The sequence below is a fragment of the Wolffia australiana genome, chromosome 6, assembly GCF_029677425.1.
Source record: "Wolffia australiana isolate 7733 chromosome 6, ASM2967742v1".
Lineage (NCBI taxonomy): Eukaryota > Viridiplantae > Streptophyta > Magnoliopsida > Alismatales > Araceae > Wolffia > Wolffia australiana.
In genome coordinates this window covers 6926604-6953050 of record NC_135840.1, presented here as the reverse complement: position 1 = coordinate 6953050, position 26447 = coordinate 6926604, and the positions used below count along the sequence as shown (strand labels likewise).

The 26447-nt window shown below is 37.6% G+C and overlaps 3 protein-coding genes across 13 annotated transcripts; 1 reads left to right on the top strand and 2 right to left on the bottom strand.

Annotated features, from left to right (window-relative positions):
- The first annotated feature begins 4248 nt into the window (after positions 1-4248).
- Positions 4249-8518, top strand: LOC144704128 (DNA double-strand break repair protein). Of its 5 annotated transcripts, none has more exons than XM_078576383.1 (9): positions 4249-4676; positions 4829-4910; positions 5105-5179; positions 5697-5730; positions 5858-5915; positions 6028-7185; positions 7259-7319; positions 7412-7500; positions 8121-8518. In XM_078576383.1, the coding sequence occupies exons 1-8, from the start codon at positions 4634-4636 to the stop codon at positions 7452-7454; spliced, it is 1554 nt and encodes a 517-aa protein (XP_078432509.1). In that variant the 5' UTR covers positions 4249-4633; the 3' UTR covers positions 7455-7500; positions 8121-8518. The 5 variants fall into 5 exon arrangements, with proteins under 5 accessions (XP_078432509.1, XP_078432510.1, XP_078432508.1 ...); XM_078576384.1 differs by lacking the exon at positions 8121-8518 and adding an exon at positions 7780-8095; XM_078576382.1 differs by lacking the exon at positions 8121-8518 and having other exon boundaries at positions 7412-7663.
- Positions 8519-8658: 140 nt separating this feature from the next.
- Positions 8659-15150, bottom strand: LOC144704127 (flowering time control protein FPA-like). 3 transcript variants are annotated; one of them, XM_078576380.1, is made up of 6 exons: positions 14695-15150; positions 12135-12392; positions 12025-12069; positions 11463-11944; positions 9358-9982; positions 8659-8839 (listed from the first exon to the last, which is right to left on the bottom strand). In XM_078576380.1, exons 1-5 carry the CDS (start codon positions 14995-14997, stop codon positions 9376-9378), a joined length of 1695 nt encoding a protein of 564 aa, XP_078432506.1. In that variant the 5' UTR covers positions 14998-15150; the 3' UTR covers positions 8659-8839; positions 9358-9375. The 3 variants fall into 3 exon arrangements, with proteins under 3 accessions (XP_078432506.1, XP_078432505.1, XP_078432507.1); XM_078576379.1 differs by lacking the exon at positions 8659-8839 and having other exon boundaries at positions 9119-9982; XM_078576381.1 differs by lacking the exon at positions 8659-8839 and having other exon boundaries at positions 9119-9982; positions 12135-12380.
- Positions 15151-17810: 2660 nt separating this feature from the next.
- Positions 17811-24703, bottom strand: LOC144704659 (3beta-hydroxysteroid-dehydrogenase/decarboxylase-like). 5 transcript variants are annotated; one of them, XM_078577150.1, is made up of 13 exons: positions 24328-24703; positions 23872-23961; positions 23659-23792; positions 23404-23574; positions 22522-22638; positions 22360-22439; positions 21991-22180; positions 21711-21828; positions 21291-21465; positions 20846-21002; positions 20698-20764; positions 20511-20605; positions 17811-18055 (listed from the first exon to the last, which is right to left on the bottom strand). In XM_078577150.1, exons 1-13 carry the CDS (start codon positions 24572-24574, stop codon positions 18050-18052), a joined length of 1647 nt encoding a protein of 548 aa, XP_078433276.1. In that variant the 5' UTR covers positions 24575-24703; the 3' UTR covers positions 17811-18049. The 5 variants fall into 5 exon arrangements, with proteins under 5 accessions (XP_078433276.1, XP_078433275.1, XP_078433273.1 ...); XM_078577149.1 differs by lacking the exon at positions 17811-18055 and adding an exon at positions 19224-19948; XM_078577147.1 differs by lacking the exon at positions 17811-18055 and adding an exon at positions 19224-19923.
- Between the last annotated feature and the right edge of the window lie 1744 nt (positions 24704-26447).

Below are 26447 nucleotides of genomic sequence, written 5' to 3'. Positions count from 1 at the left end.
GAACTCATAGATTTTGTTAAATGTTTTCAAACTGAACTAAAACATGAGATTTAGCGTTAGCCAATATATTTTTATTATTCTCATAATTTTTATTTTTAATATGTTGCATTATTTATAATATATATTATGAATTAGATAATGTACATTTTTAAATATTTTATTATTCATTTTTCATTATAAGTCTCATTATGCAAGAAGCAAGGAGTTGTCAAACATATCAACTATGAAGCCAAACTTCACAGAAGTGACTCAAGGAGTGTATAAGACCCAATTATTAAATGGATAATAAAATAACTTTAAATTGAAAACCAGAAGCCTATTTAGATAATTTTGATAATTAATTTTATTGTTTACATGGCTTTTGGTTATTATTTTTAATCAGTCTTTCTAAATTTTTGTCTTTACTTTTATGAATGTGCTATTGATTGAAATTTCTTTACCTATCTCGGAATTAGGTGGAATATTAGGATTTTAAATTATGCGTTTTATCCAGGTTTGGATGAGCAACACGACTCACAACCAAACACTTCAACTTTACCATTTGAAGTAAATTATATGTTGGACTTGTGTCTAATGAACTACCTAAAAGAAGGGTGCATTAGGTTGCTCAATTTATCTTAAATTATAAGTTTTCATTTGATTGAATTATGTTTTTCCTCTCTAGGGAAAAAGGTGAATGTTAGGATTAAAATGTGTGTGTTTATCCAGGTTTATAGAGGAATTCAACAATCATATGTCTTACCCGGTGCTCTTCTTCCTGGATCCTCATTTCTGATGACATAAATTATAGTCTAGGGACTAATGGCATCAGTTCTGTAAACTTTAGGCTTTTCACACATACTTGTATACAACCAAGGTTCTCCAAAATGGTTGTTCACTATCGTGCAGTCCCTCTCCACAGCCTTTTTACACGGTAGGAGCTAAGGTAGAAATCTTCACACTCGTTCATTCGGTATTTTGACTACCCCATATTCAGAATTGATGACACCTTCACCACTCAGGCCTCCACAATAGTGCAGATACAACCCACTTCTAACTAATGAAATTATGTAGCCTATAAACACATTCACAGCTCCTAAATTTTTTGAAGCTCATAAGAATAAATTGTGTTCATTATAATTCATGTGAGATATGTATAATGAAATCTAAGAGGGTGCAATGATTAGTTAATTTTAATTAGAGCCCTAATGTAATGATCACTTATCTTTAAACATGTCCGTCAAACATTTCTTTCATATGATATACAAGGAGATCAAAATATATGGATAGAACAGGAATGTTTACTGTCACTCATACGATGATAATAGTTGATCTTGTTGTAATTTGTGAAGAGTCAATGGGGCTAGGTATGAGATTTTTTTAGGGAAAGAGATAACTCAATTGATATGCATGAATCCCTGCATATTATTGTACCCAAATACTATTTTTATTCATGTCATATTTATGTAAGTGGTCCATAGACCTGAGATGCCAAAAACCTATTGTGTATAGACAGTTGTGTATGACCTAAGAGTTTCAAATTACATTATTTAAAGAGGTTTAGCTCAGATGTAGCAATATTTCAGCAAATGTAACTAAGCAGTGAATATTGGATTGTTTAGTCTTGGAAATAATGGAGTCATTCTCCAAAAGTATTATACAATTAAGTCCTTGGCCAAGGTGGTGCAAACATCTCAGCAGAATATCTCGAATGATTTCCTAATCCATCATCCCATACAAGAATGAAAATTCGAGTTTGAAATTGATGGGTTCTACAGCCCTTGATCTAGATGAAAACTAGGATTCCATGCTGCGGAAGACGCATAACACAATTGTAAAGGCATCAATAAAACATTGAAACGAAGAACATGTGCATGGATCACATCCATGATTTAAACAAGTCGAACTGCTCTTGTGTGTAGCCTCTTGACGTATCCACGCGATCTATGCGAGGTCAAATATCCTCCACCTTGACGAGCTTCGTGTTGGTTTCTAGAGGCCTAGATCTGGATGAAGAAATCAAAACTATACGCAACGAAAGATTTTTGCGAAATCGAACGACATCGATAAATCCATTGAAACGAAGTGCCTATGCACGGATCGCATCCGTGATTTCTTAGATCCCAGTGCAAGACAAGTCGAGCTGCTCAAGTGTGCATCCTCTAGTATCCACACAACCCTCCGCATGATGAATATCCTCCTTCTCGTTGATGAGCCCCGTTCTAGCTCCGTCGCCCTCGTTATGCCGTCCCGATCGCATCGGGAGTGGAGAGAAGTCATGGTGAGAGGGTAGAAGAAGGGGAAGGCCTCTAAAAAATTCTGGCATGGGTGAATTTAGTTCAGGGCCTTCCCCAATTTATACTAAGTGGGTGTTTTTCATGAAAACATCAAAATTTAAGTATATCTTCTGACGTCCAAAAGATATTTTTGTGTGACCCTGTAGACCCATGTATCAGTCTAGTTAACGACTGCCATGGCCCAATAACTCTTTATTGAATTTCCAAATTAATTAACCATATCATCATATGATTTAATTAATATCGGATCAATTTAACCCAATCGATAGTTTGAGTCTCCAACACGTGGGGTGCCAAGCTACACCTCGTGCTCTAGAAGATATAAGGGATTGTGTATCGACCCACTCTTGGAACTTGTTCATCATCGTTTACCTTGTACATATAGTCCCTCATCCACTTGATGCTCCTAGGATCACTTAGGTATGGTAAACCATCAAACTCTAATCTATCATTCGAGTTAGTACTGATGCGGTCAAAAATCATCGGAGAACTCTTCTTCGATATTTCGCTGCCTTGGTCAAGGTCTTCATCGCATCATCTTCCTTGAGCTGTCACCCCTTATACTGAGGGTGGACGATCCCATCTTGACCACTCAATCATCTTCGTGAAATTCTTGATGCACCCGAAGAAAGATTGTTTAGAATCCCATGATTAGAGGCCCGTATATCATAGTTAAAGTACAGTTGTTCGTCCACAAGATATTTTTGGTGTCTCACGTCTAAGGAACACTTAGACAACCATGATATGAATCAAATTGATTCACAGTTTGGTATAAACCCATTCAGGGATTCGTACAGATCAATTCAGTAAACTCTTTCCGCTAAAGAGCACCCACTATATATTCTTAGTGTCTCCACACTAATGGCTACGGGACCGGCCATACTCATCATATGAGTGCGGCTAGATAGTGCTATTCTATTTGGACACCTCGATGTCCTTCTTGAGTATCCTTCGAATATGAATATTTAGACCACATGCTTAAAGACTATTGATCTCCATGTTTTGATTTCATCATAAATCACAAAGTCAGATCATGTATTCATGGACTTCATTATAATGAATGTATTCTACTAATGAACATGGAACGATATGTGGAATGTGTGATTGGCTTGCCTGCCATACATATTTCCGTCATATTCCATCAAACTAAACATTCAGTATTTATCTTGTGTGGTTTTCATTCATTTTGAAAAAACAATCAGAATCTTGAAGAGCAAGGGCAGACTAGTACATACATCAAAGGAAAAATCAGACCTATCAAGCATTGTAGATGTGGCTTTTCCATGTTTTCCATCACTAACTAGTTGTTTGACCTTGGAGAGCTCATACTCGTACTTGGGTTCTAGATATTTGATCCATATTTCTTGAATGTTTGCATGGTATCCCAGGACACAAAAAAATATATTAGCAAGTCATGTTCATGTTGATACAAAATATATAAAAATGAAGGATCCTCATCAAATCTGAAGGGTCATGTTTATAGGCTCTAGATTATGAAGCGTCACCGGGAGAGGAAGTGCTAACAAACGAGATATGTTAGGCAATGTCAATGATGTTATATTTGTTTACTTGTATGATTTTAATCATGATGAGTTTGTAAGCAAATCGCGGATTAATAAGATTGTATGTCGCCTAGCATCAAGGCAACACCTAGGCAGCACCCAGTTGGAATTGGCACACTTGTCAAGTGGAGCTAAAAATGAGGACTTAATGTCTTTCATAGAAGCCTAAGAGCTTAACTTATAATCCATTTCTTTTCTCTTGAGTTTTGACTAGTTGCCAAAATTTTCTTAGATATATGTATACACTGAAGTCATGTCCCAAAAGGTAGGTTTATCTTTCTAAAATTGGAGTTTCTATCGTGGTTACAGACTATAGACTTCACTTGTGACACTGACTCTTAAATTTTGACATTTTACCAATAGAAATGACCAAAACTCAAGGTTAAAAGGTTTAGGATTTTGAAAAAACCCATCTAAAATCTTATTCCCTGCTAAAATCGTTCGTCCCGTTGATCGCCACGAACTCTATCGCGACGTAGAATTGCAGAGCTCGGAGCCGCGAGAGCTTAATTATTTCCCAGAAGCAATTTCTGATAAAAGCTACGTGGATTGATGAAATTTATTAATGAGTTTATTCTGAAATGGGATTTGCAGATTTGTAAGCTCTTGGTGACCGCGTAAGCCGCCACATCTCAGCGAAGCAGGAGGGTTTTTCCTACATGCGGTTTGTCATTCATAGGTTAATAGTTATCTGCTGATTCTTCCGGCCAGGTGGTCTTTTTTTGTTGTATAATTTGCATCCGAAAGACTTGTGATAGTGGAAGCTTTCATATTGTATCAATCTTGGGCCGGAGAATGGATTTTGAGCGTTGGACTGCAAACAGTTCTTCTGAACGAGGTAATTGCCTCAATTTTCATAGAAAATGCAATAATTTTTTTTTAGTTCGAATTATTTGTAAGCATAACTGCAGATGAGTTGTTTCTCATGTAAACTGTTCGTGAGTTTCCGGTTAATCAATATTTTCCTGATATTTTCTTCGTCGGATTTAGAACCTGAATATCTGCTGGAAGACTGTAGATGTGTCTTGTCTGACATTTTGGAAGAGGAGGCAGTTTTTGAGAAGAAGAGAAGGTTAGCCATGTTCATATTCGCCCAGTCTGATGTCAAAAGTTTCTAACTTTCAGTTCAATTCGTCGCAAATCAACATTAATTGGACTACATCTGTGTATGTTCAATTCTATTTAAATCATATTCCAAAGTTCCTAAATATTTTAATTCGATTCAAGAGTGTCACTGATGCGTTTATTTTTTCTTGGACAAGTTAGGTGTCTGACAGGATCAACGATGGAGAGCAGAATATTTCCGAAGAGCGCGAAAGTTGTCGAATCGTTGATAAACTCGTGAGTGTATTTACTTTATCATCTTGTCTCATAATTTTTCTGAGTTATTTAATATTTATGATTGAACCAAACTGGCTTTCTTGTAGACCTACTCTGCTTTAATGGTCTAGAAATCTATCCCAGATTGCAGTGTTTTGTAATCTACATTTGAGAATGTTTTTTCCGGCTTGATTCCTCGAAAGAACTTTCGGCCTCTTACAAAGCATCTGGAGAAACAGGAATAGTATGTTCCGAATTTTTTAAGTTTCTTATCCCTATATAAGTCCGCAATCTAGTAGTTTAGAGTTTTGGTTTTATAGTCAGATCTCTTTTTCTTGCTTATGCACCCCTCGCGCCTTCCCTGTGCTTTGTGGTAGCAGTTTATAAACAATAAATTTAACTATTTCATCTTCACTTTGAGCAATTACTTTTACCACGATTTATGAGATCGAGATTTTGCATAATTTCTTTGAGTTTTTTGCTTCACTACTTGTAGATGTCTTGAAAAAAGAAAGTTAAATTTGTGTTTGCCTCGCAGGTACATTCCAGAATCATACATAAGAAACGATGATGTGAGTTGTGTTGATAATTGAATTGCAGAGTTTAAAAATTAGGGGAGCATCAATTTGGATGTCACAATGTTTCTTAATGTCTCTGTGATCGATTCACTGAATGCATTTTATTCCCTCTTATCTGAAGGATTCTCTGGAGAACATGAGGTTACTGATCAAGAACACCACCGTCAACCCATTTCCAGGTAGGATCCTTATACGATCCCCCACTCCTGTTAAGGAGTATTTTGGTATTCTGTCTTTAGGATAAGTTATTCCGTTTATATAGCCGTGCTACCTATTTATTTATTTTGTCAGAGAGAAGCAAAGAGTTGGATATCTCTGAAAATGATTCAGAAAAAGTAATTACGGAAGAACCTCCAGACTCCCCAACAACGTCACAGGGCGATAATAATGCTGCAACGATGGACTTATTATCAGAGATCCTTATCAAGGCATCTAAATCAGATCCCAACCCCACTTTAATTACTTCATACATCAGCGAGCTGCTCTCTCTGCTCGAGGATTTTCCTTCACAAGCTTTAATTGCAATGGATAAAAAGCTAAAGAACAAAGTAGCATCACCACTGTTTGCGGCTACCTATCCCTGTAAGAGAATTGTCTTAATCAACCGTTTGAGAAAACAGTGCAAGAAAATTATTTTAGACTGCAAGTGTTTGAGCGAATTACCTGCCTCATTATCCAAAACTCTGTCAATTATTTGCCTCCTGGTCAAGGCAAAAAAAAGGAAGTCAAAAATCTCGACTAGGATCTTTTTCCCCTTCTCTGGAGAAGTGCAACGCCTGCAAAATGAGATACTAGATGCTATCTGGGCTATCCCCGAGCTAAAGCCGAAGACTTGGAAATTATTGGATGATATTTTTTGCCCAAAATTCGACTTCCCTCCAAGGTACTTCAGAAAATCATTTTATAATTATTTGATGGAGTACCTCTTTTTCTGCGATGATCTGCGGCTGCCGGAGCCTCTGTGGGAGGCCCTCAAAATCATCAACAGGAGAATCCAACCGCAGCTCTCTGCCAATCAGAGTGAAGAAGAGTTGGAAAATGTGCTCCACATCAGCTGCCAGCTCAGAGAAATAATATGGGAATGTTTGCCTAACAAAGATGTAGATCAGGAATATGAAAGATATACTGAAAGTCTGGGATTGAAAGATGCGTCAACGATTGAAATTCTTGATATGGATTGCTCCTTATTCGGCATTCATGATTTTACCAAGATTCCTGTCTTTGATCCTGTCCCTGATGGTGTTGAAGGTTCAGGGGACTCCATGCCTGACGAGCCTGCTGTTCGTACCATCGATTTGGAAAAGAACAGCTGTGATTTAAGACCGGAGACAACCAATTGGTACCAAGGACTTGTAAATATTTCTGATGATGCGAGTATGGTTGCCTACAAGGTCATAAATCTCTTACTAGAGAAGCTTATGCGCGAAGAAGGCAGCAGCCGCCCAGAAGGTATTTTCTTTAATTGCCGCTTTTAAAAAAAAAATGGATACTTGATTCCGTCTACTCATCTGGCGATTTATAGGTATTGCGCTGGCAGATCTTCTTTGGGCGGTTGGGGAGATAACACCGTCTTTTCCGAAAAGGTTAGGATTTTTTTCATTAGCAATTTCTTGTCATGCTAAAGTTTTCTCAGGCAATAAACTAGACTTGATTTTTTCTCCTTTTCGGGCATCAGTGTTATAGAAAAATTTGAGAATTCTTTGCGGAGCTCGTCGTAGTTCCTTCTGGGATCGTCTCTGGTGAAGAGTATAGATTTCTTCGTGGGTAAGGCTCCCTTCTAATTTAATATTGGTTATGATTATATAGGTCTCACTTTGATAATAATCCAAAGGGTGTGGGTAATTTTCTTATCTCTGATCTACCTGTAACCCAATCGACATTAATTTTTTTTTAAGAAATACAAAATTCTTGAAGATGGTTTTATCCCCGTTGCTATGTTTTTAATAGTTGTTTACCTTACAACTGTTTTAAGTTTTGTAGAAGACTTAAATAAATAATGGGAAAGGCTCCGTATCTAATTCAATATTGATGATGATCATATAGGTCTCTCTCAGATAATAATCCAAAGGGTGTTGGTAATTTTCTTACTCTGATCCACCGGTATCACAGTTGGTATTATTTTTTTGTTGAGAAATACAAAATTCTTGAAGATGGTTTTATCCCCGTCGCTGTAATTTAAATACTTTTTAACTTACAACTGCTCAAAGTTTTGTAGAAGACTTAAAATTAAATAATGGGCAAGGTTCCCTCTATATAATTTAATATTGATGATGATCATATAGGTCTCACACAGATAATAATCCAAAGGGTGTTGGTAATTTTCTTATTTTTGATCCACCTGTATCCCAATTTGCATTAGTTTTATTAAAGACTTGTATAAACAGTGACTCCAGGTCGAAGAAGGGTGAAATTGCACCCCAATGATCCTTTTTCATCTTATGTCCCGCCCTCGCTCCTCACGCATTCTTCTCGTTTGGATAGATAAAAGAGTCTGGTTTGATCTTAAGTCACATTTCTTGCATGGGCAACCTTCCCAACAAGTTTGGGTGATGCGACTACTACCAATACCAAGGTGAATCATATCGAGCGAAAACCCTACATTGCTGAAGTCAATTATAGATATTGGATGTTTTAATGATATAAATAACTGTCCCTCTAATCTAAATGTAACTTATTTTAAATATAATCGGTTTTCTATATTTTTGAAGGTCTTTCTTTTTAAACAGTGGTGTATGTGAGATGTCAATTAAAAGAACAAATTGACTGTTTCAATTTGACATTACACAGGCATTCTCGATTTAACGCAAATATCATTATTTCTGCATTGATTTAACACAAATATTTGAGAATCATACACCAGCGGCGAATCTCGTTAGAATCCTTGGAATGATTCACTATATAAAATATTATCGCAAAACAAGGAAAAACAAAGAGATCGACACGCTTTTATCCGTCACTGAATGTATTTCAATAATAACATCGAACCATTTTATCCCATTCTACTGAGGCGTGCATTTGTCATTTCTCTTTTCTATCACAACAACTCCTGTTCCCCTCTCCCGCTCGTAAACTTGCCCCTGATGGAATTTGGCTTTGCTGCGCCCTAAATCCATCAAAAACCCGCATGAGAACTCATTTTGGCGGGAGGTAATCTTTAGATAAAGGGCTACTGATTTGTTAGTTGGTTGATTCTAGTCGAACTCATTCGAAGCAAACTACCGTAAGGTTATGTTTACATGAGTAATCGCCTTACATCTGGATAAACGGTTTCAAAAGGTTAACTGTGGATTTCAAAAATGACGCTTACGAAATGCTTAATTATCTCAATATGATCTGATTTACAATTAAATTAAGATTCTTAACCAAATTTCCAACAAAATCCTTCTCAAGAATTTTCACATGCCAACTTATAATCCTTCTACTCAATGCAATTTTGCTTAGATCATAAGACGATTTGGATTTCTGATTTGCTGAGATTAGGAGGGCCCAACTTTTCTATCATTTTGCCTGTTGACCTAAATACAGCTGCCCAATTGGGGCCTGATTATAAACCCTAAAACTAACACTAAACAGAGGTAGAGAGAACCCTTGATTTATGGTGGGCAACAAAATTAATCTCACCAGCCATTGAAGGCGACGTCATCCGGTGGCATTGGGGCCTTGCTGCTTCTGGATCTGCATCAAGAGGGCGGCCGCCAGCTGGAGCGTTGACTGGTACCGCTGGTTCTTCTCGGCCTCTGACTCCCCGGCAGGACTCGCTGTCAACTGCGAAGTCAACGTCAGGGGTTGTCGTTGCTGCTGCTGCTCTCGTTGTTGTTGTTGCCGCTGCTGTTGTTGCTGCTGCTGCTGCCATTGCTGAGATAGCAACTTGTGTGTTGGTGGCGGTGACGTTACAGGCGGCCACGAGGCGGTCGAGGGCGGGGGGGAGGACAATCGAGCGACGGGGGCTGGCGGCGGTGGCAGAGGGAGGCGGAGGACGAGGCCGTAGAGACGGTTGGGGAAGGAAAGATGTAGAGGCGGGGGGAGGAGTGGAGAGGGAGGCACGAGGAAGAGGGAGGCGCCGTCGGCGAGCTTCGCCACGGCGGCACGGTTGTGATGGGAGAGGTACTGGAGGAAGTCGGTGTAGGAAGGAAAGTCGTGCTCGCTGTCGGGGAGGAAGACTACTATGCCCAGCCCGGCTGCCTCAGCACAGTGCTTGGCTAGCGTCTCCAGCCCCGTCTTCGCCGTGCAGTTCACCACCTCTGGGCTGCACCCAGAACAGACAAGAGATCCATGATGACGATCATGATGGTGATCTAGAAGAAGAATAGGATGATGATGACAGTTGAAACAAACCAGATGTTGATGATGATAATGATCGCAATAATGATCATGACGATGAGGGTAATCTATATAAATGATGATGCTCCCAAAAAATAAGATTTGATGATGATGGTGATGATGACGATGTCCATGATAATACTGATAAAAAAGATAAGCTGTGGATGTCAGCCATGATGAGATGCCCCAAATCATTATGATCAGAAAATTTGTGGAGATGATGGTAATGAAGATGGTGAGAAAGGCACGAAGACGATGATGACGATTGTCACACCCTTAAAAAATGATAGTCATGAGTTGGAATACTAGAAGATCACAGCGATGATAATTGTAACAAGGGCAATAATGAAGAAATAATTATGACGATCCGATGGAAACGATGATGCAGATCAGAAAAACAAGATTATCATGATGCTGTGGTAATTATGATGGGTGATCAGAAAGCAAGAAGATTATGTTTATGATGATTCTGATTACAACGACAATGATGGTTATGATAATGATGAAGATGATGATAATGATGGTTATGATGATGATGATAAGGATGATGATGACGATGGTTATGATGATGATGATAAGGATGATGATGACGATGGCTATGATGATGAAGATGATGACAAGGACGATGATGATGATAAGGATGATGATGACGATGGCTATGATGATGAAGATGATGACAAGGACGATGATGATGATAAGGATGATGATGACGAGGGTTATGATGATGATGATGATGAGGGTTATGATGATGATGACGATGATGGTATGATGATGATGATAAGGACGATGATGATGACGGTTATGATGATGCTAAGGATGATGATGACAAGGGTGATGATGACAAGGACGATGACGATCATCATCATCAGGATGATGATGACGAGGGTGATGATGAAGATGATGATAAGGACGATGATGGTTATGATGATGATAAGGATGATGACGACGGGGGTTAAGATGATGATAAGGATAATGATGGTTATGATGACAATGATAAGGATGATGAAAAGGATGATGACGATGGGGGTTATGATGATGATGACAATGATAAGGATGATGATGGTTATGGTGATGATGATAAGGAATATGATGGTTATGGTGATGATGATAAGGATGGTGATGGTTATGATGATGATGATAAGGATGATGATAGTTATGATGCCGATGATAAGGATGATGACGACAAGGCTTATGATGCCGATGATAAGGATGATGACGACAAGGGTAATGATGATGATCATAAGGATGACAACAACGGGTTACGATGAGTATTCAGATGATAAAAACGATGACGGACGAGGGTTACGACGGGTATGACGACGACGAGGAAGGTCACGATGATGATGATGATGGTAATAATAATACCCACCGATGGAGGAGACAGGGGAGAGAGAAGGAAGACTTACAACGGAGACTGGATGCCCTTCCCAACAGGAACACAGCGCGCGCAGCAGACGGGAGTCCCCCCCTTGGCGACGACGCCCCGCCAGATATCCTCCCTCCCGCCACCACCGCCTTCCTCCGCCACCCCCTCCATCTTCATCCTCTTCGCCTCCCTCTCCACCGCCGGAGGCCGGAACTGAACCAAAGAAGCCCGCCGCGGAGGGAAGAAGAGCTCCGGCTGGACAACCACGTCGCCGCCGGTGGAGAAGAGAATTTGGATTCGCGGGTCGTTGAAGAGCCGGCCCTGCAGCCCTTCCTTGGCCCGCCGCGCCTCGTCCACGCTCCTAAACTCCACGATCGAGTAGTTCTTCGCCGGAAAGCACTGAATTTCCTCAATCTCCCCGAACAATATCATCGCGTTGTGCAGCATCCGTTCGTCCACTTGCACCGCAGGCGGGTACCCCACCCACAGTATCCTGCTCTGTATGTCCCTCCTCCCCGCCCCCTGCGCCACAAAGACCCACATTTTTAACTTGCTCCCACGCCCAAAAATTGAATAAAATCAAGCAAGAAAAGAAAACTCACCGGCAGAACTCTTGGGAATTCCTGGTGTAGCGATTGCGCCCACTCCTGATCAGAAATTCGAGTTAGAACTGTAGTTGTAAGAGACGGTTGAAGGGTTTTGGAGGACGGACTCTTCGAGGGGGTTGAGATCGGAGGTAGTCTACTCGGAGCTGCTCTCCGCCGAGACGGTTTCCGTTCATGGTTTTGAGCGCGGAGACGGCGTCTTCTACTCTGTGGTAGTTGATGAGGGCGGAGTTTCTGTCCCGGAGGAACTTGAAATCTTCGATTTTTCCGAATTTTGAGAATTCGCTCTCCAGCTGTTCTTTGGAGATTGATGGGCAGACCCCTCCAACCCATAGATTCTTCCCCGGCCTCGCCTGCAACAAATTCTGCAAGAATTTTCCTGTTTTAATCGCCCATTTTTTCGCTTTTTTGGTAGAAGAGAAGAAAATGCAATGCATAGCCATTAGAAAATCATGTCTAGTTTGCAGATTTCCAGAGAGAAATGCGAACTGCCAGTTTCAGATTATTCGCTCTGTTAGAGGAAGTAAAATCTTAGGCTAGAAAACCCCTCTGTCTGTATATTTATGAAGAAGTTTGGCCTGGTTGGTGACGATAACAATTTAACCACGTAAATTAGAAACCAGCTATTCACCATGCATGGTATTCAGAAAGCAAATACAAGGCAGCGAGGAATCAAGAAAATCCGCAAGGTAATACTAGCTTCTGTTTTGAAAATAATACTCAACGGATAATAGTTTTGCAACGATCTTTAATCGAGAAACATGTGAGTGCATTTCAAGCAGAGAAACTCTGAAAACCGCCAATAATCCTTCTCTTCCTTATGGAAAAGGCTTCGACTTAAATAAAAAAAACAAGAAGACACCCTGTGGAGAAGTTCTGATGTATTTTCACACGTCATTAGTTGTACACTACACATTCAACATGCTTTCTAAGTTCATAGTTTGGCAGTCAGAAATTAAAAACAAGTTCTAACATCCATCGAGTATAGCTACCGAATTACAGGACCAAGCATTAACCAGACTGGGCGATTGGGAAGAATACAACATCATAACTGGATTTATTTCGAAGATAAGAAACTGGATACGAGATCAAGTATACAATTGAATTAATGTAATGTTAGATGAAGCAATAGATTTAAAATGAAATGAGCAAGTTGAAGTACCAAAATGGATTCTTAGCGTTTATCAGCAGGTTAATTTATGTTGACGATGAGTAATTGAAATGAATCCGGATAAAAGCAAAAACTCAACACTGAGGTCCCTCGAGCACAAGTAGTTGAGCAGATAGCTAGTTTCGGACGTTGATTCAAAATCTCGGTTTATCATTATATCACGTATGAGAATAACTCGTCGCACGTTCACTGAAATAAACTAGTAGAATATCGACGCTGGATGATGTCTGAGGACGGTGTAACAGTTGGATATATGGAAATTGTAATCATAAAATCTCCAGAGTTCATTTAATTGGAAGACCTCCCGTACTTTTAGAGATAGTAAATTCCCCATTTATTAATATCCACGATGAATTTTTTTATTAAAATAGCGCTCTACTGAAAGATATTGTATGAAAATAATTTGTTTCTTCTTGAAGATAAATTCATGTGACCCAAATGAAGAAAATTGTACCCTACTGGGCTTAAATTACTGCGAAAGTGTTTCCTAACTCAGTGTTTCGTGCTCAATGCCGGTTTATATAAATATATCTATCATCGATTATTAATTTCTCACGAAAATTATCAAAGAATATTATATAAAACGCAGGTCGAGAAGCTCGTATAGTTTTTACTGAAAGAAGTCCAACATAAAAATATTTACTGTGTTTGACTGTCATAAGAATATACGAAATAACATATTTTCTAAAACCTTTGATCCCCCCATTATCCGATTGCCGTAGAATATCAAGATCAAGCTGCATCAAGAATTCACATTCGCCTTGGTACTTAGCGTATTTAATATCTTCTTAGAGTTAAATAATAATAAGGTGCTAATATCATTAAGGGTAAATGTTCAGTATCATAATAGTAAACGGCGATCAACATCGGCAGTTTTGGCTTCTCTAATCCAGTCGAAATAGTACCTAGTTTTTTACCATAATAATTTGCAATTAATTGAAACGAAAATATACACTTTTGTCAACATCATGAAACACATCTGGTTAAAATTTGGAACATATCTACTTCCTAGTTGTATTTCTAATTGGTATCAAGTTTTCGCACGCAGACAAATCATCAATCAGTATTGTAACTATAATTGATTTATATATCGTATAATGTGATTAATTAAACCCTATATTTAGGACTCTGAGAATTGAAGGAATAGTTGTACATTATTAAACAAAAAAATCTGAAACCAAAATCAAAACGAATCGGATGAAAGACGTTCATTTTTTTCAAGAGTACGGAAAGCATAATTAGCGTTAAAGTCATATTACGCCGAAATTATGAATGGTTAATAGATTCTAGATATCCTGCTTCCAGCAGCAGTATTAGTTTGCCAGAAATTTGTGAAGTCATATCACGCTAGAGATAAGTAATTCAAAATTAGGGAAGTTTTGAAAGAGAAATCGAGAAAGCACAAAACGTAGTATATCTCCCACGAAATCCGACGATTTATACACAAAACCATGAAAATAAATCCAGATCAAACCACGCAATGAGGGAGAACAAACCGGTCGCGCAAACTCAATCTTTATGACATTTCCACGAAGGAGAGAGCCCTGGAGGGCCGCTTTGGCGGTCATGGCGCCGTCCAGATGCTTGAAGTTGATGAACGCGTAGTTCCTGACAGCGTACGTGGACACGCTATCGAGAGGCCCATACTTTGCAAAAATAGCAGTCAATTCCGCGTCGACAGTGTCTGGCGGAAGGTTCCCCACCCAGAGATTGTGAGAAGGACCTTCGTCATCGTCCAGACGTCTTACCGGGGGCCTCAAATCCCAATCTCCAGCCTGCCTGATCGGCGGAAACGGCATCGCTAAGCTTGAAAACTTCACTGATAATTCACCGATCACAACGACGACGAACAGCGAGAATCACCGATCTTGATGACGACGAAGAGCGAAAATCACCGATCGGAAGCTTGAGATCTGACCTGCAACTCAAGAACACGAGACCTAGGGTTTGGTTTTGCCGCTGATGATTTTCAAATTCTATCTCCTGTGATATATATAGTGGGCCGCGAGAAGTCCTTGAAAATCGGCATCTGTAATCTTGACCGTCCGTTCAGATCTCCAGTGGATTGAGATCTAACGGTGTTCTAGAGGGGGCGACTTGGTTTTTTTTGTATTTTGTTTGTAAAGTGTATGGTTGAAATTCACTATTTTAGTTTAATTGTCTAGTGACGAATCAGTAGTCATAATACTTGTAATGTATTTTAGTCATTGAGAACCATCAAATTGTTACATGAGAATAAATTTTTCATGTATGGGAAACATTTTTTTTCCAAATGTTTAATGTTTGAATTGAGTTATTGAAGATGTTGGAGGCTTCTAACTGAACTTTACGACGTCCTTTTTGTTTTATTCTTGTATTGTTAAGCATCTGTCCATAAGAAAATAGAGCCAGAAAGGGAATGGTTTCGTCAAAATAAAATAAGCAGAACTAGCTTGCACTATACCAATCCCATTATATTTTAACTCTAAAGTACTCAACCACATGAATGATTTCTATGCATGGTGTTTGACTAAACTGTTTATATTTCCAATGGATTGTCGATTTATTTCTAAAAAAATATTCATTAAAATTACGAGGGCAACTCTAGAAATGCCTATTTAGGACTACAAATGGCTCAGTTTTCTTTTGGAAAAATAAAAAGAGTATCAGAACAGTCACATGGTGCAAAAGTATACTTCACATGTGTATTGGCTTTATCTATGTTTAAATAAGCTACAAACAGTTTCGGAAATGTCATTCAATATCAAACTAATTGTATAATTTTAATTAATTTTTAAACAAAGAAAATTATATATTTGTAAAAAGTATACATTAATATTTCCCTTCACGCAGTATCTTTTATATGACATTTTATTAGAAAAAATATTCTATTAAGTCTAATATATACCAAACCATTTTTCTTATATACTAATATACAAACCAAACTCTCTACTATTATCTATTATCCCTGAATTTACATTAAGATTTCCTTGCCTTAGTTGTTTCCTTTTAATTTATCTATGAGGTAACTCCAATAGCTCTCATTTTCTAAAGTTTCCTGATAATGGGCATCCAATAGATGATCTACAGAACCAACCAATTATGCCTTTACCTTCACATACACTCATTGATACAATTATAAATGAGGTTGAGGGCCAAACCTGTTCAACTCCATATTCTTCATCTACTCTATCTGCTTCGGCTTTTACACCTCCCTAGGAAGTTAGTCTAGGCCTGTGGCTTGATAATAGACGCGTGGGAGGAAGAAGTTGATGGATCAATCCCAACGTGTGGTCTATTCTCCAATTTTTGGGCTATGCCATGATCCATAATCTAAAGACAATACTTGTGCAAAGGAATAAATAAAAATCAAATCAGACCTTTAAATTAAAATATAAACACATGGACGATCAAATCACCTCAGCCATGATCAAATTCACTATAGTTCATTCCCTCAAATGAAGGCTGGATCTGAGAATTGTATCATGGCACACGTTCAGCATCTAAACTTATCCACATAGTTCTCTGTGATATCACACATTATTGATAGGTTGTATGAAAATATTTACATGTTCAATTTCATAAAATTGGTTATATAAGGGACTTCTCCAACCTAAATTGATTAAAACCAACTTTAGAATTATTTTTTTGTTATTTTAAGAATTTCAAGGATATTTATGATGTTATATTATGAAATAAAATAATTTCTTGAGTTGTAATATGATTTTCCCATAACTTTTAGACATTATATACATGAGGATTTTTCTATGTAGGAAAAATATATTTTTGTATACTGTAACTACAATCAAATTTATATAAATTTGTCACACCACGCGTCGCCGTTCAATTCATCGAATGGTGACCAATCATTTAATACAGTTAATGATTGGAGTCAACCAATCATTGCAAATGATGTTATCATGTCATCCCTAACTGCAACACATAATAGCTAATCATTATCAAATGGTATTCGTATTTTTTAATTACAGTGGTGATGTGGCCCAATAGAAAAAAGCACCAAAATTATTTGAAATAAATGATTCCTGTGGACCTAGCAGTATTATTATTGTTTGTTTATTTTATTTTACACGACATGTACAAGATTGTGTCATTGATCCAACATGTCATGAGACACATGGTGCGAATGAGTACACGTGGCACGTATGCATAAACGTGGTACTAAGAACCCATCATCTATTGGAACTTATTTTTTAAAAAGCACGTTGGCATGATGCATGTTGCCGCAATGACATGGCACACACTGTTGCGTTGACATGGTGCGCACTAAAGTGTTGCCTCATCCATGCCCCTTTTTAATCTTATTATTATTTATAAAATAATGTTAGACTTGTTTTTTGTCTTTCTTTTGCAGTTATGCACGGTGAGAGTCAAGCTATAGATGGAGGATGACAAATAATAACCATGGCCAATCATCACATTTAACGACATACTATATACAAAACCCTCAAAACAGCATGGCTGCATTGACGAGGCCTATGCGAGAGAAACTTCAGATTAAATCAATGGCTAGGAATCCTCCAACTGCAGGGCTCGATATCTGACGATCCAGAAAGCCGATCGAGCTCAGATTTTTAAGGAAGTTTTGTCTTCCTCTCATCTGTACATTCATGTGTTGGATCTATAAATTGATCCTTGGATCTTTGTAAAAAATATCTTTGAACTCAACTTCATCCTAAAGAGACTGACTGAAAGAGAGTGAGGTTTTGAAGGTCCATCAAGTTTTTCTTGGTGACTTGCGGACTCGAAGAAGGTTAATAGAGAAAAGGAGAGGTAATCGGCGTCAAGAAATCATCCTAATCCCAGTGGAACATAGGGATATTCAGATGTTGGATGTCACTGTATTTTTCTCCGTCAGACCTGTCAGAGATGTCATATTAAATGGGAATCTTATTAGAGACCCTTATAATTTAAGTATATCCTACAATGTCAAATAACATTATGTGTGTGAACTTGTTGCCCGTGCACGAGACAAGTGAATGACTCCATGAACCCAATTGATCATTATTAGCTAAGCCATTGATGAACCCAACTTTCAGATTATCATTTTTCATTGGTATTTGAGTTAATCAATTAAAACTGTCAACCATGACTCATAAAAATAATTTGACTAGTTTGTCATGAGTAAGGGTTATCTCCGCAGGGAATGAATATTAGAAATTTAATGTATTTTTATACAGTAATTAAGGGATGAGAAAACATATTTGTCAATTAACAATACAGCGAGATGATAATGATGATAAGTAAATATAGTATTATACATTACTTATTATTGGATATAAATGTATGAAATATTAGAAAATGTAAAAAGTATAAAAACGCAAAAAAACTCAATAATATATTTTAACCAAAAATACTCTCTCTCCTTACATGCTCATCGTGGATTAAACCCTTATCTTACTCTGAGTGAGAAAATTTTAATAAAAAAGTTTCATAAATTAGAAGCTTCAAATGAAATTTCTAAACCAAATTCTGGTTTATCAGTATGTTAGGAATAATTTTCTGAATATTCTACTCAAGACTTTGAAAATGAGCACATTTTCATGAACACTCAAGGAGAGAGAAAAAGTAGCCTGAAAACTATTATGTCATGCGCCGATATAACTATTTAGAGCAAGACTGGTCTATACTCAACTCGGATCATAGAGTCACTTAAGGGGAGATATTTATGTCATCACTCATATATCCTAAACCCATAGCTAAAGTGGGATCACTAGTACTGTCATTGCTGATGAGCTAAGAATGAATAAGATGCATTTAGAACATCAATTTACATTCTATATATCATCAATTTACCCACTGAATTTATTTTGACCATATACATTATCATTTATTTTATATTTATTTGCAATATTTTGTCACAAACATGTTTATGCTATTATACATATTTATATCATGATTTTTCTAGACGTATACTATATTATATATGATTTTTATAGACAAATAAAAATTATAATTCAAGTTAATGAATTCCAAAATGAACCATTGCATATACTTGAGTCAGCACAAATTTTATAGCTTTTCAAATTTCCATAATTTTATGGCCTTGATTATACAATGAATTTATTTACATAAGTTACATTACATATTTTAAAAAAAACAATTCTAATATTTTCATAGACTTTTGAGATTGTGGGACAGAAGCAGGGATTAGCAAGGTGCTGAAGCAGGTTTTGATAAAACATGATATAGATGCATGCTTCAAATTTGCGCGCATCGAGCACTTATGTGGCGATTAGAGCAAACATGTGTATAATCATCTTTGTTAATTCATTTGGAAGACATGGCTGACATTATGAGGCCTTATTACTTGGAGAGCTAAAAATCACGGGGTGTCCAATTACAATAAAGTTGCAAGTTTATTAATATATCTATGAATCTATAATTCATAGCCTCTTGCACTCGATAAATATATGAATTTATTTTTCACAATATATATCTGGCACTGAGTTTACTTTTCACAACTGTCAAAATGAAAAAAAGATGATACATTCATAGATATATTAATAAACTTGCAACTTTATTGTAATTGGACACCCCGTGATTTTTAGCTCTCCAAGTAATAAGGCCTCATAATGTCAGCCATGTCTTCCAAATGAATTAACAAAGATGATTATACACATGTCTGCTCTAATCGCCACATAAGTGCTCGATGCGCGCAAATTTGAAGCATGCATCTATATCATGTTTTATCAAAACCTGCTTCAGCACCTTGCTAATCCCTGCTTCTGTCCCACAATCTCAAAAGCAATGCTATAATAAACGAGAAAAATGAGCATGAATCAATGGGTCTGATGTCCAGATCTGACATCGATCCATCAAATTAACATTCACTTAGAACTACCAAGTTAAAACCATAAAGGAGATTAAAAATAATTAGAATTATAGATTATCAGTTTTTGATATTCATGTCATTAAGAAATAATTAGTCTTTAATTTCCATGAAATGCGATAGTATTAAGTATAGATCACATCATAAAAATCTTTCAATACATTAAATATCCATGAAATGTTATTGCATGATTAAATTGTAATTAATCAAAACATGTTTGAATTCATCTGAAGAGCAACAATCCAAGAGATTTTAAACACTCCTTCCGAAATTCCCATTCCTTACTAATTACAAGCGTACAGTTAGACTCTCTGAGAGATCTTTTTTTCATCAATTTTTACCGGGACTTCCTCTGGAAATTCCCAAGTCCAAAAAGCCTCACAGATCCCATCATTTTACGATATTTATTGCGATAATCGGATTATTTCTGCTATAGAATTAAGGTAAAGAGACACAATAAAACTGTGGGAATAAACTTCTAACCTTAACGGCACCCTCAATAGCTTTTCTCATGAGCTCATCAACCTGGCCTTCGTGCTGCTCGTAGACGATGAAGACGGTGAAAAGACCCACCAAACCTGTGCTCAATAGTCAAACTCAAACCCAAAATCATAATTTAAAGCAAAACGTGAGCCAAATAAAATTATTTTTTTAAACTTTCTTTAATTACCAGTGCCGATGAGTAGCGGAGGGGAGAGCCAGAGCATCAACCTGAAGAGATATAAACCCCCTGTCGTCTGCATCCATCGCGTAATTCCCGGTCAACGCAAGTCAACGGTGACATTCTGGAATTGGAATTGTGGGCCCTCTTCCCTCACCTTGAGAAGCAGGCTCAGATCTCCGCTTCGAACGATAAATTCGATCATGTGAACCCCCTCATTCCACGTGGCAGAGATCACCGAGACAGCCGCCCTGATTGACGCCTCCGAGACCTGGAAATAGGATGGGGAGATTTTCTCGCTCCTCGAACCGAGCCTGCAGGAAGCATTCAAGTTAGTTGATGGATGACAGAAGGCAAATGATGGATGACAGATGATGGATGATGGAAGACGGATGATGAAAGGACAATGGAAGACGTAAGAAGAACAGAAAACAGAAGATGGAAGAAGGAAGGCACATGACGGATGACAGATAATAGAAGACGGATAACAGAAGACGGTCAATGGTTGACAGAAGTTGGTCAACAGAAGACACACAAGAGAAGACGACGATGGATGACGGATGACATATGACGTTCATGAGTGTATAAGGCGGGGAGCGCACAAAGAGGATGGTAGATGAAAGTAACCGAAAAGAATCACAAGTGCCAGAAATAGAAGCTCCGCGGCGGATGTCACTAGAGTTCTTCCAGAGAGGAGGAACCAGTAGAACAGCATGAACAGACCCACCACCCAGCTGAAGCTTTTCTTTTCATCTCGCCATAATAATATGTCTGCAACTGCAAGGCATGGAAGGAAACATCGTATATATCAGCTGATCATCACAAATGATAAATTTTGATCCATAACTCAGGTGGCAGTAAATGATAAATAACTCGTACGCCATAAGTTTGCAGAAATCTCATTGGATCACTTAAGAGTTATTATATGAGTCTTTAGATTTATGTGTTTGACTGAAAAACAATATTATATTTTTCACGTACTCATGAGAAATGGTCTGGAGATTTAACTGTTATCATCTCACCTTTTCCAGAGCCCAGAAGCGATTCTGCTTTTGAGATATTGTTGAGGTCCAGATCTTCAAGCATAAGGGAATCGTTTACTAAGTGGGGGGATGATTCAGCTGTACGCGCTATACCATCCTATGAATTACATAAACATATTATCGCCAACAGTAACTAAAAGTCAGAATAAAATCCTAATTTTAGTCACGGATTAAATGAGTGAAATTATGTGGCATATCCATAAGTTATATTTAAAAGTTTGTACATAAAAAAATCAAGGGTCGAGGAAGAACTGCTGACCTCCAAGGATACGATGGGGAAATAACCGATGTGTTTTTGAGCTTTTGAACAATCAAATGTTCTTGTGCAAACGAGTGTGCGGAGAAATGCCATTCTCTTGGGAGAAAATTGGAGTTTCTCTGAAAACCCTACAAGACTCGTCAACATGCTTTGGACTAGTCTGAGAGGAAAATGGAAGCTTGTCCTGAAACTATAAATAAGATAAATGAATCAGAAAAGAAGGCCCATGAAAAATCACGAAATGAAAAGATGTCAATTAATCAACCTGACTTGCAAAATCTATGCATTAATAATAGAATAAATCGGTTCACTATGTCTATAGTAAGCGCAAATATTAAGGCAGATAATGTATAATCCAAAGGAGCTCACCATGGAAATCCCAAATCGCCGAGCATCAGTGACGCAAAATCTCCACTCTTCACCGGTTGGAGGTTAGTGATGAAAAATACCTAAAAAGTATTTTCAAATTTTTTAAAGAAAGAAAAGATTTTCCTGTCAGAAATTTTTTATAAAACTACTGAATGATGGTACCTCTCCAGCTACAGAAGTTTCACCACATCGCAAAGCACTCTCTGTGCAGATATGGGCGTGAGCTACGTTTTCCACGTAGGTGTAATCACAAAGATTAGTGCTGACTCCGACCAAAAACTGGGGCCAAAACATATTTACCCGATTAAATAGTAATGATGCGTAAATTAAAATCTTACTATGGGATCTCGTCCATTAGCTATGAAAAGTTATTTAATATGATCCATGGGACAATTTTCATGAGACCAAATGAAAATTAGAAGCTGTGGACAATGTGAATCTCTTTTACATCACTTTAGGGTTATTAGACAACACTGATATATGCTTACGTATATGCTTACATATAATTATTTTTCTTATTCTAATTTCTTGATTGTTGTAACTTATCATCATGGAGACTTTGGTGAAGACTAAGACAATATAGATCCAAGAGTATTTTATCACGTATTTTGTAACAAAGGCCCAGCTCTTGGATATAATCCAGACGTTGAAATAATTTGCAACAATGAGATTTTCTTCCTTTATCTGGGAACCTTATGCCATCTATTTTGCCCTTTATTATTTTAGAAAGATGCATAGCAGGTGAGCATCAAGAGTCTAAGAGTGACAAAACCAGATTCGGCAGTTTTCTTGATGTCAGATTCTCAATGGAGTACCTTTTAGTAATTTCAAAAATGTAATAAAACTACTGGGTTACTTCTTCTACTACCTACACATCCGCAAGCATTTCAATATTTTCTCATAAGCATAAACTAGATAATATTCTTCCATGAATTCCATAAAACTAGCAAACAAAGAGAATTATTTTTCAATAATTCCACACAAACATAAAATTAAAAAAATTAAAAATCCTACGAATAAAGAAAAAACATATAAACTCCAAACCTGAGACCAGAAAGATTTAGTAGCATCGACCAGAAGTGGTAGGAAGTATGGGTCTCCAGGTCCAAAAGGGTTGCATGGTCTAAGTATACAAGTTGATAGGCCGTTAATTGAGTTAGCAGACAGGACCAATACTTCTGCTTGGACTTTTAGGTCACAAAAGACATCTTCAAACTGCAATTCAGTCAGACTAGTGAAAGTAAATAAAATTAACAGTTATTAAAAAGAATCGACCAATGTCCAAATAAAGAACCTTACTCTACATGGATATGGCAGGGACTCATTTCCTTGATAAATGTCATGGACACCATCAAATATCACGTCCGCTGTACTGTTATATATGAGACGTTCCACTTTGAGGTCGTGACAAGCACTTATGATATTCTTTACACCTGACATAGCGTTTAACGTATTTAACTCTTTTACGAGTTGATAGGAAAAAAAAATACCAGTAAACTATTCAACTTTTACCTTGAACGACAAATCTGTAGTGATCAGAAAAGCTTTTCAGTGAGGAATCCAACACATCCAAGACGAAAACGACAGATGAGCCCCTGATAGCTGCATAAGAATGATAACTTTTACACACCGAAAGCTTTTGTCGCTGCAAATTTGGATGCAAATTTCGGTTTAAATTATGAATATATAGTATAAAAAGAATGACTGAAAATAAATCAGAAAATTAATCAAACAAGCCCGAAGTAAAGACTATATCTGATTTTTCCACACACAAAGACTCATCGAAGGAGTCCACACCCAATCAAGCAACATAAATTAACCAAGGCACCAAATTAAGCCCTAGAAATATGGATTTCATTTCATTGTTAGTGATCCATGCGACAGATCTCGTCAATCCATCCGGAACACACAAAAAACATTATACAAGCTACGATTAAATGAGAAAACAACCAGCCGAAGAACAATTACCGCGGGATACCATCGCTCGGTCTCTAATGTCGACATGAAAATACAACAACCGACCGCTCTCAACAGAATCAACTATGATCTTGTCCTCCATCTCTAAACTAGGCACGGAGTCTGCGATCCGCACTGTCCATCCGATGGAAGATTCGAGCAACATCCTCACCAACGACCTTCCGATGAAGCTGCTCTGCACAAAGATCACAGCGCAGACAAAATTTCTAGCGACGCCGGCGACCTCCTCGGCCGCCATTGATCGCAGACAACACCGAGAGAGATTCAGAGAAAACGATGCAGAGATCGAGATCGGTAGCAGAGAACGCTCCCGGAAGTGCCGATCTCGAAGAACACGATCAATGCTGAGTTGATGTTGACGTTGAGCTTTTTATCTTCCCTCCACAGCGCGCGAAAGTAACGATCTTTTTGCACGCCGACGGTTACAGTCTGCTGTTTTTTTATTTACCCCCTCTTTCAAAATTCGAAATATATGTTTTTTAATTACGATAATGGTAGATTTTTATTTAATAGTGACGTTCTTTTTATAAAGCTTACGCTTGACACGTGGTATGAGGATCTCCGTCCGTCGCTGATGCGACTTTGGATCGGTGACCTTTCGGTTTTTGTGCACGCCGACGGTTACGGTCAGCTGTTTTTTACTTTACCCTCTTTTTTTGAAATTTGGAATATATATATTTTTTTAAATGACGATACTGGTAGGAATTTTATCTAATAGTGCGGTTGCTATTTATGACTTTGATGGGACACGTGGCAAGAGGATCTCCGTCCATCGCTGATGCCACTCTGGATCAGTGACCTGTCGGCTGTCGTTGACCTTTTTCTTACACTGATGCGCTGTGTTTTCTCATTTTTCATCTCTCATCTCTATTGTCGTTTTACTCGTTTATCATCTCTCTCTCTCTCATCGCTCTTGTTTCTCATTTCTTTCCCTCTCTTGTGGCTCTCGCTTATCATCTCTCTCTCTCTCTCTCTATCTATCTATCTATCTATCTATCTCTCTTTATCTATCAATCTATCTATCTTTCTCTTTCTCTCTATATATATGTATACATATATATCTATCTCTCTATCCATCTGTCTTTATATATCTATCTCTTCTTTATACATATATATAGCAATCTATCTCTCTATCTCTATAGATCTATCTATCTCTCTATTTCTCTCTCTACCTATATCTCTATCTCCATCTCTATCGATCTCTCTATCTCTCGCTCTCAATCTATCTCTATCGATCTCTCTATCTCTCGTTCTCAATCTATCTCTATCGATCTCGCTCTCTCTCAATCTATATCTATCGCTGTCAATCTATCTTTATCGATCTCGCTCTCTCTCAATCTATATCTATCGCTCTCAGTCTATCTCTATCTATCTCTTCATCTCTCGCTCTCAATCTGTCTCTATCTCTATCTCTCTATCTCTCTCACTCTATCTATCTCTCTATCTTTCTATCTTTATCTATATCTATATCGATCTATCTATCTATATCTCTATCTCTCTATCTCTCTATCTCTCACACTCTTCACTTTCATCTCTGTAAAGATTGAGAGTGGAATTCAAGAAGAAGAAGCAGCAGAGAAAAGTCAACATATAGTAAGTTATAATGGAAATTATAACTTTCTTTGTTTTAATATTGGTTATTATAATTGGTTATAATGGTCATATTTAGAATCCTAAAATCCTTTTGGACTACGTTGATATTGATATGGCCAGGCCTTTGTGGTAAACTCCTCAATACCCTAAAAAAAAAATTTCGGAGAGAGGCTTTGCTAGTGTATCTGTTTGTTATCTTTCATTGCCTAGAGAGAGAGAGAGTTCAGTGTGACAAGCCTGACACATCTAGTAATCGTTAGACAATCATTGTATCTATAGACAAAGGCAATCGAATTGTATATTGTTTAATAATAGGGAAAAATGTTCCAGTGTAATGAAAACCTTCTTGCTGATTCAAACATGAGCCCACCTTTATATCTATCAATTTCACATATTGGTTTGTACTTTATTTTATAGAACAATTTTACAACCAATAACATGGAAATTTGAATTTCAAGGACGCAACAATGGAATGCCATTGTGCAGTGAGCATGAGATTAAGTCAACATTTGATTATG

Coding starts and splice junctions, on each gene's coding strand:
- LOC144704128 (XM_078576383.1), top strand. CDS start 4,634: ATGGATTTTGAGCGTTGGACTGCAAACAGTTCTTCTGAACGAG. Junction 4,677..4,828: donor AAACAGTTCTTCTGAACGAG/GTAATTGCCTCA, acceptor CGTCGGATTTAG/AACCTGAATATCTGCTGGAA. Junction 5,180..5,696: donor GTCGAATCGTTGATAAACTC/GTGAGTGTATTT, acceptor TTTGCCTCGCAG/GTACATTCCAGAATCATACA.
- LOC144704659 (XM_078577146.1), bottom strand. CDS start 24,574: ATGGCGGCCGAGGAGGTCGCCGGCGTCGCTAGAAATTTTGTCTGCGCT. Junction 23,962..24,327: donor CCGAGCGATGGTATCCCGCG/GTAATTGTTCTT, acceptor ATTCTTATGCAG/CTATCAGGGGCTCATCTGTC. Junction 20,606..20,697: donor TCCGCTACTCATCGGCACTG/GTAATTAAAGAA, acceptor TATTGAGCACAG/GTTTGGTGGGTCTTTTCACC.
- LOC144704127 (XM_078576380.1), bottom strand. CDS start 14,997: ATGCCGTTTCCGCCGATCAGGCAGGCTGGAGATTGGGATTTGAGGCCC. Junction 12,393..14,694: donor AGATTGAGTTTGCGCGACCG/GTTTGTTCTCCC, acceptor AAATTCTTGCAG/AATTTGTTGCAGGCGAGGCC. Junction 9,983..11,462: donor AAGGGCATCCAGTCTCCGTT/GTAAGTCTTCCT, acceptor TTCTGGGTGCAG/CCCAGAGGTGGTGAACTGCA.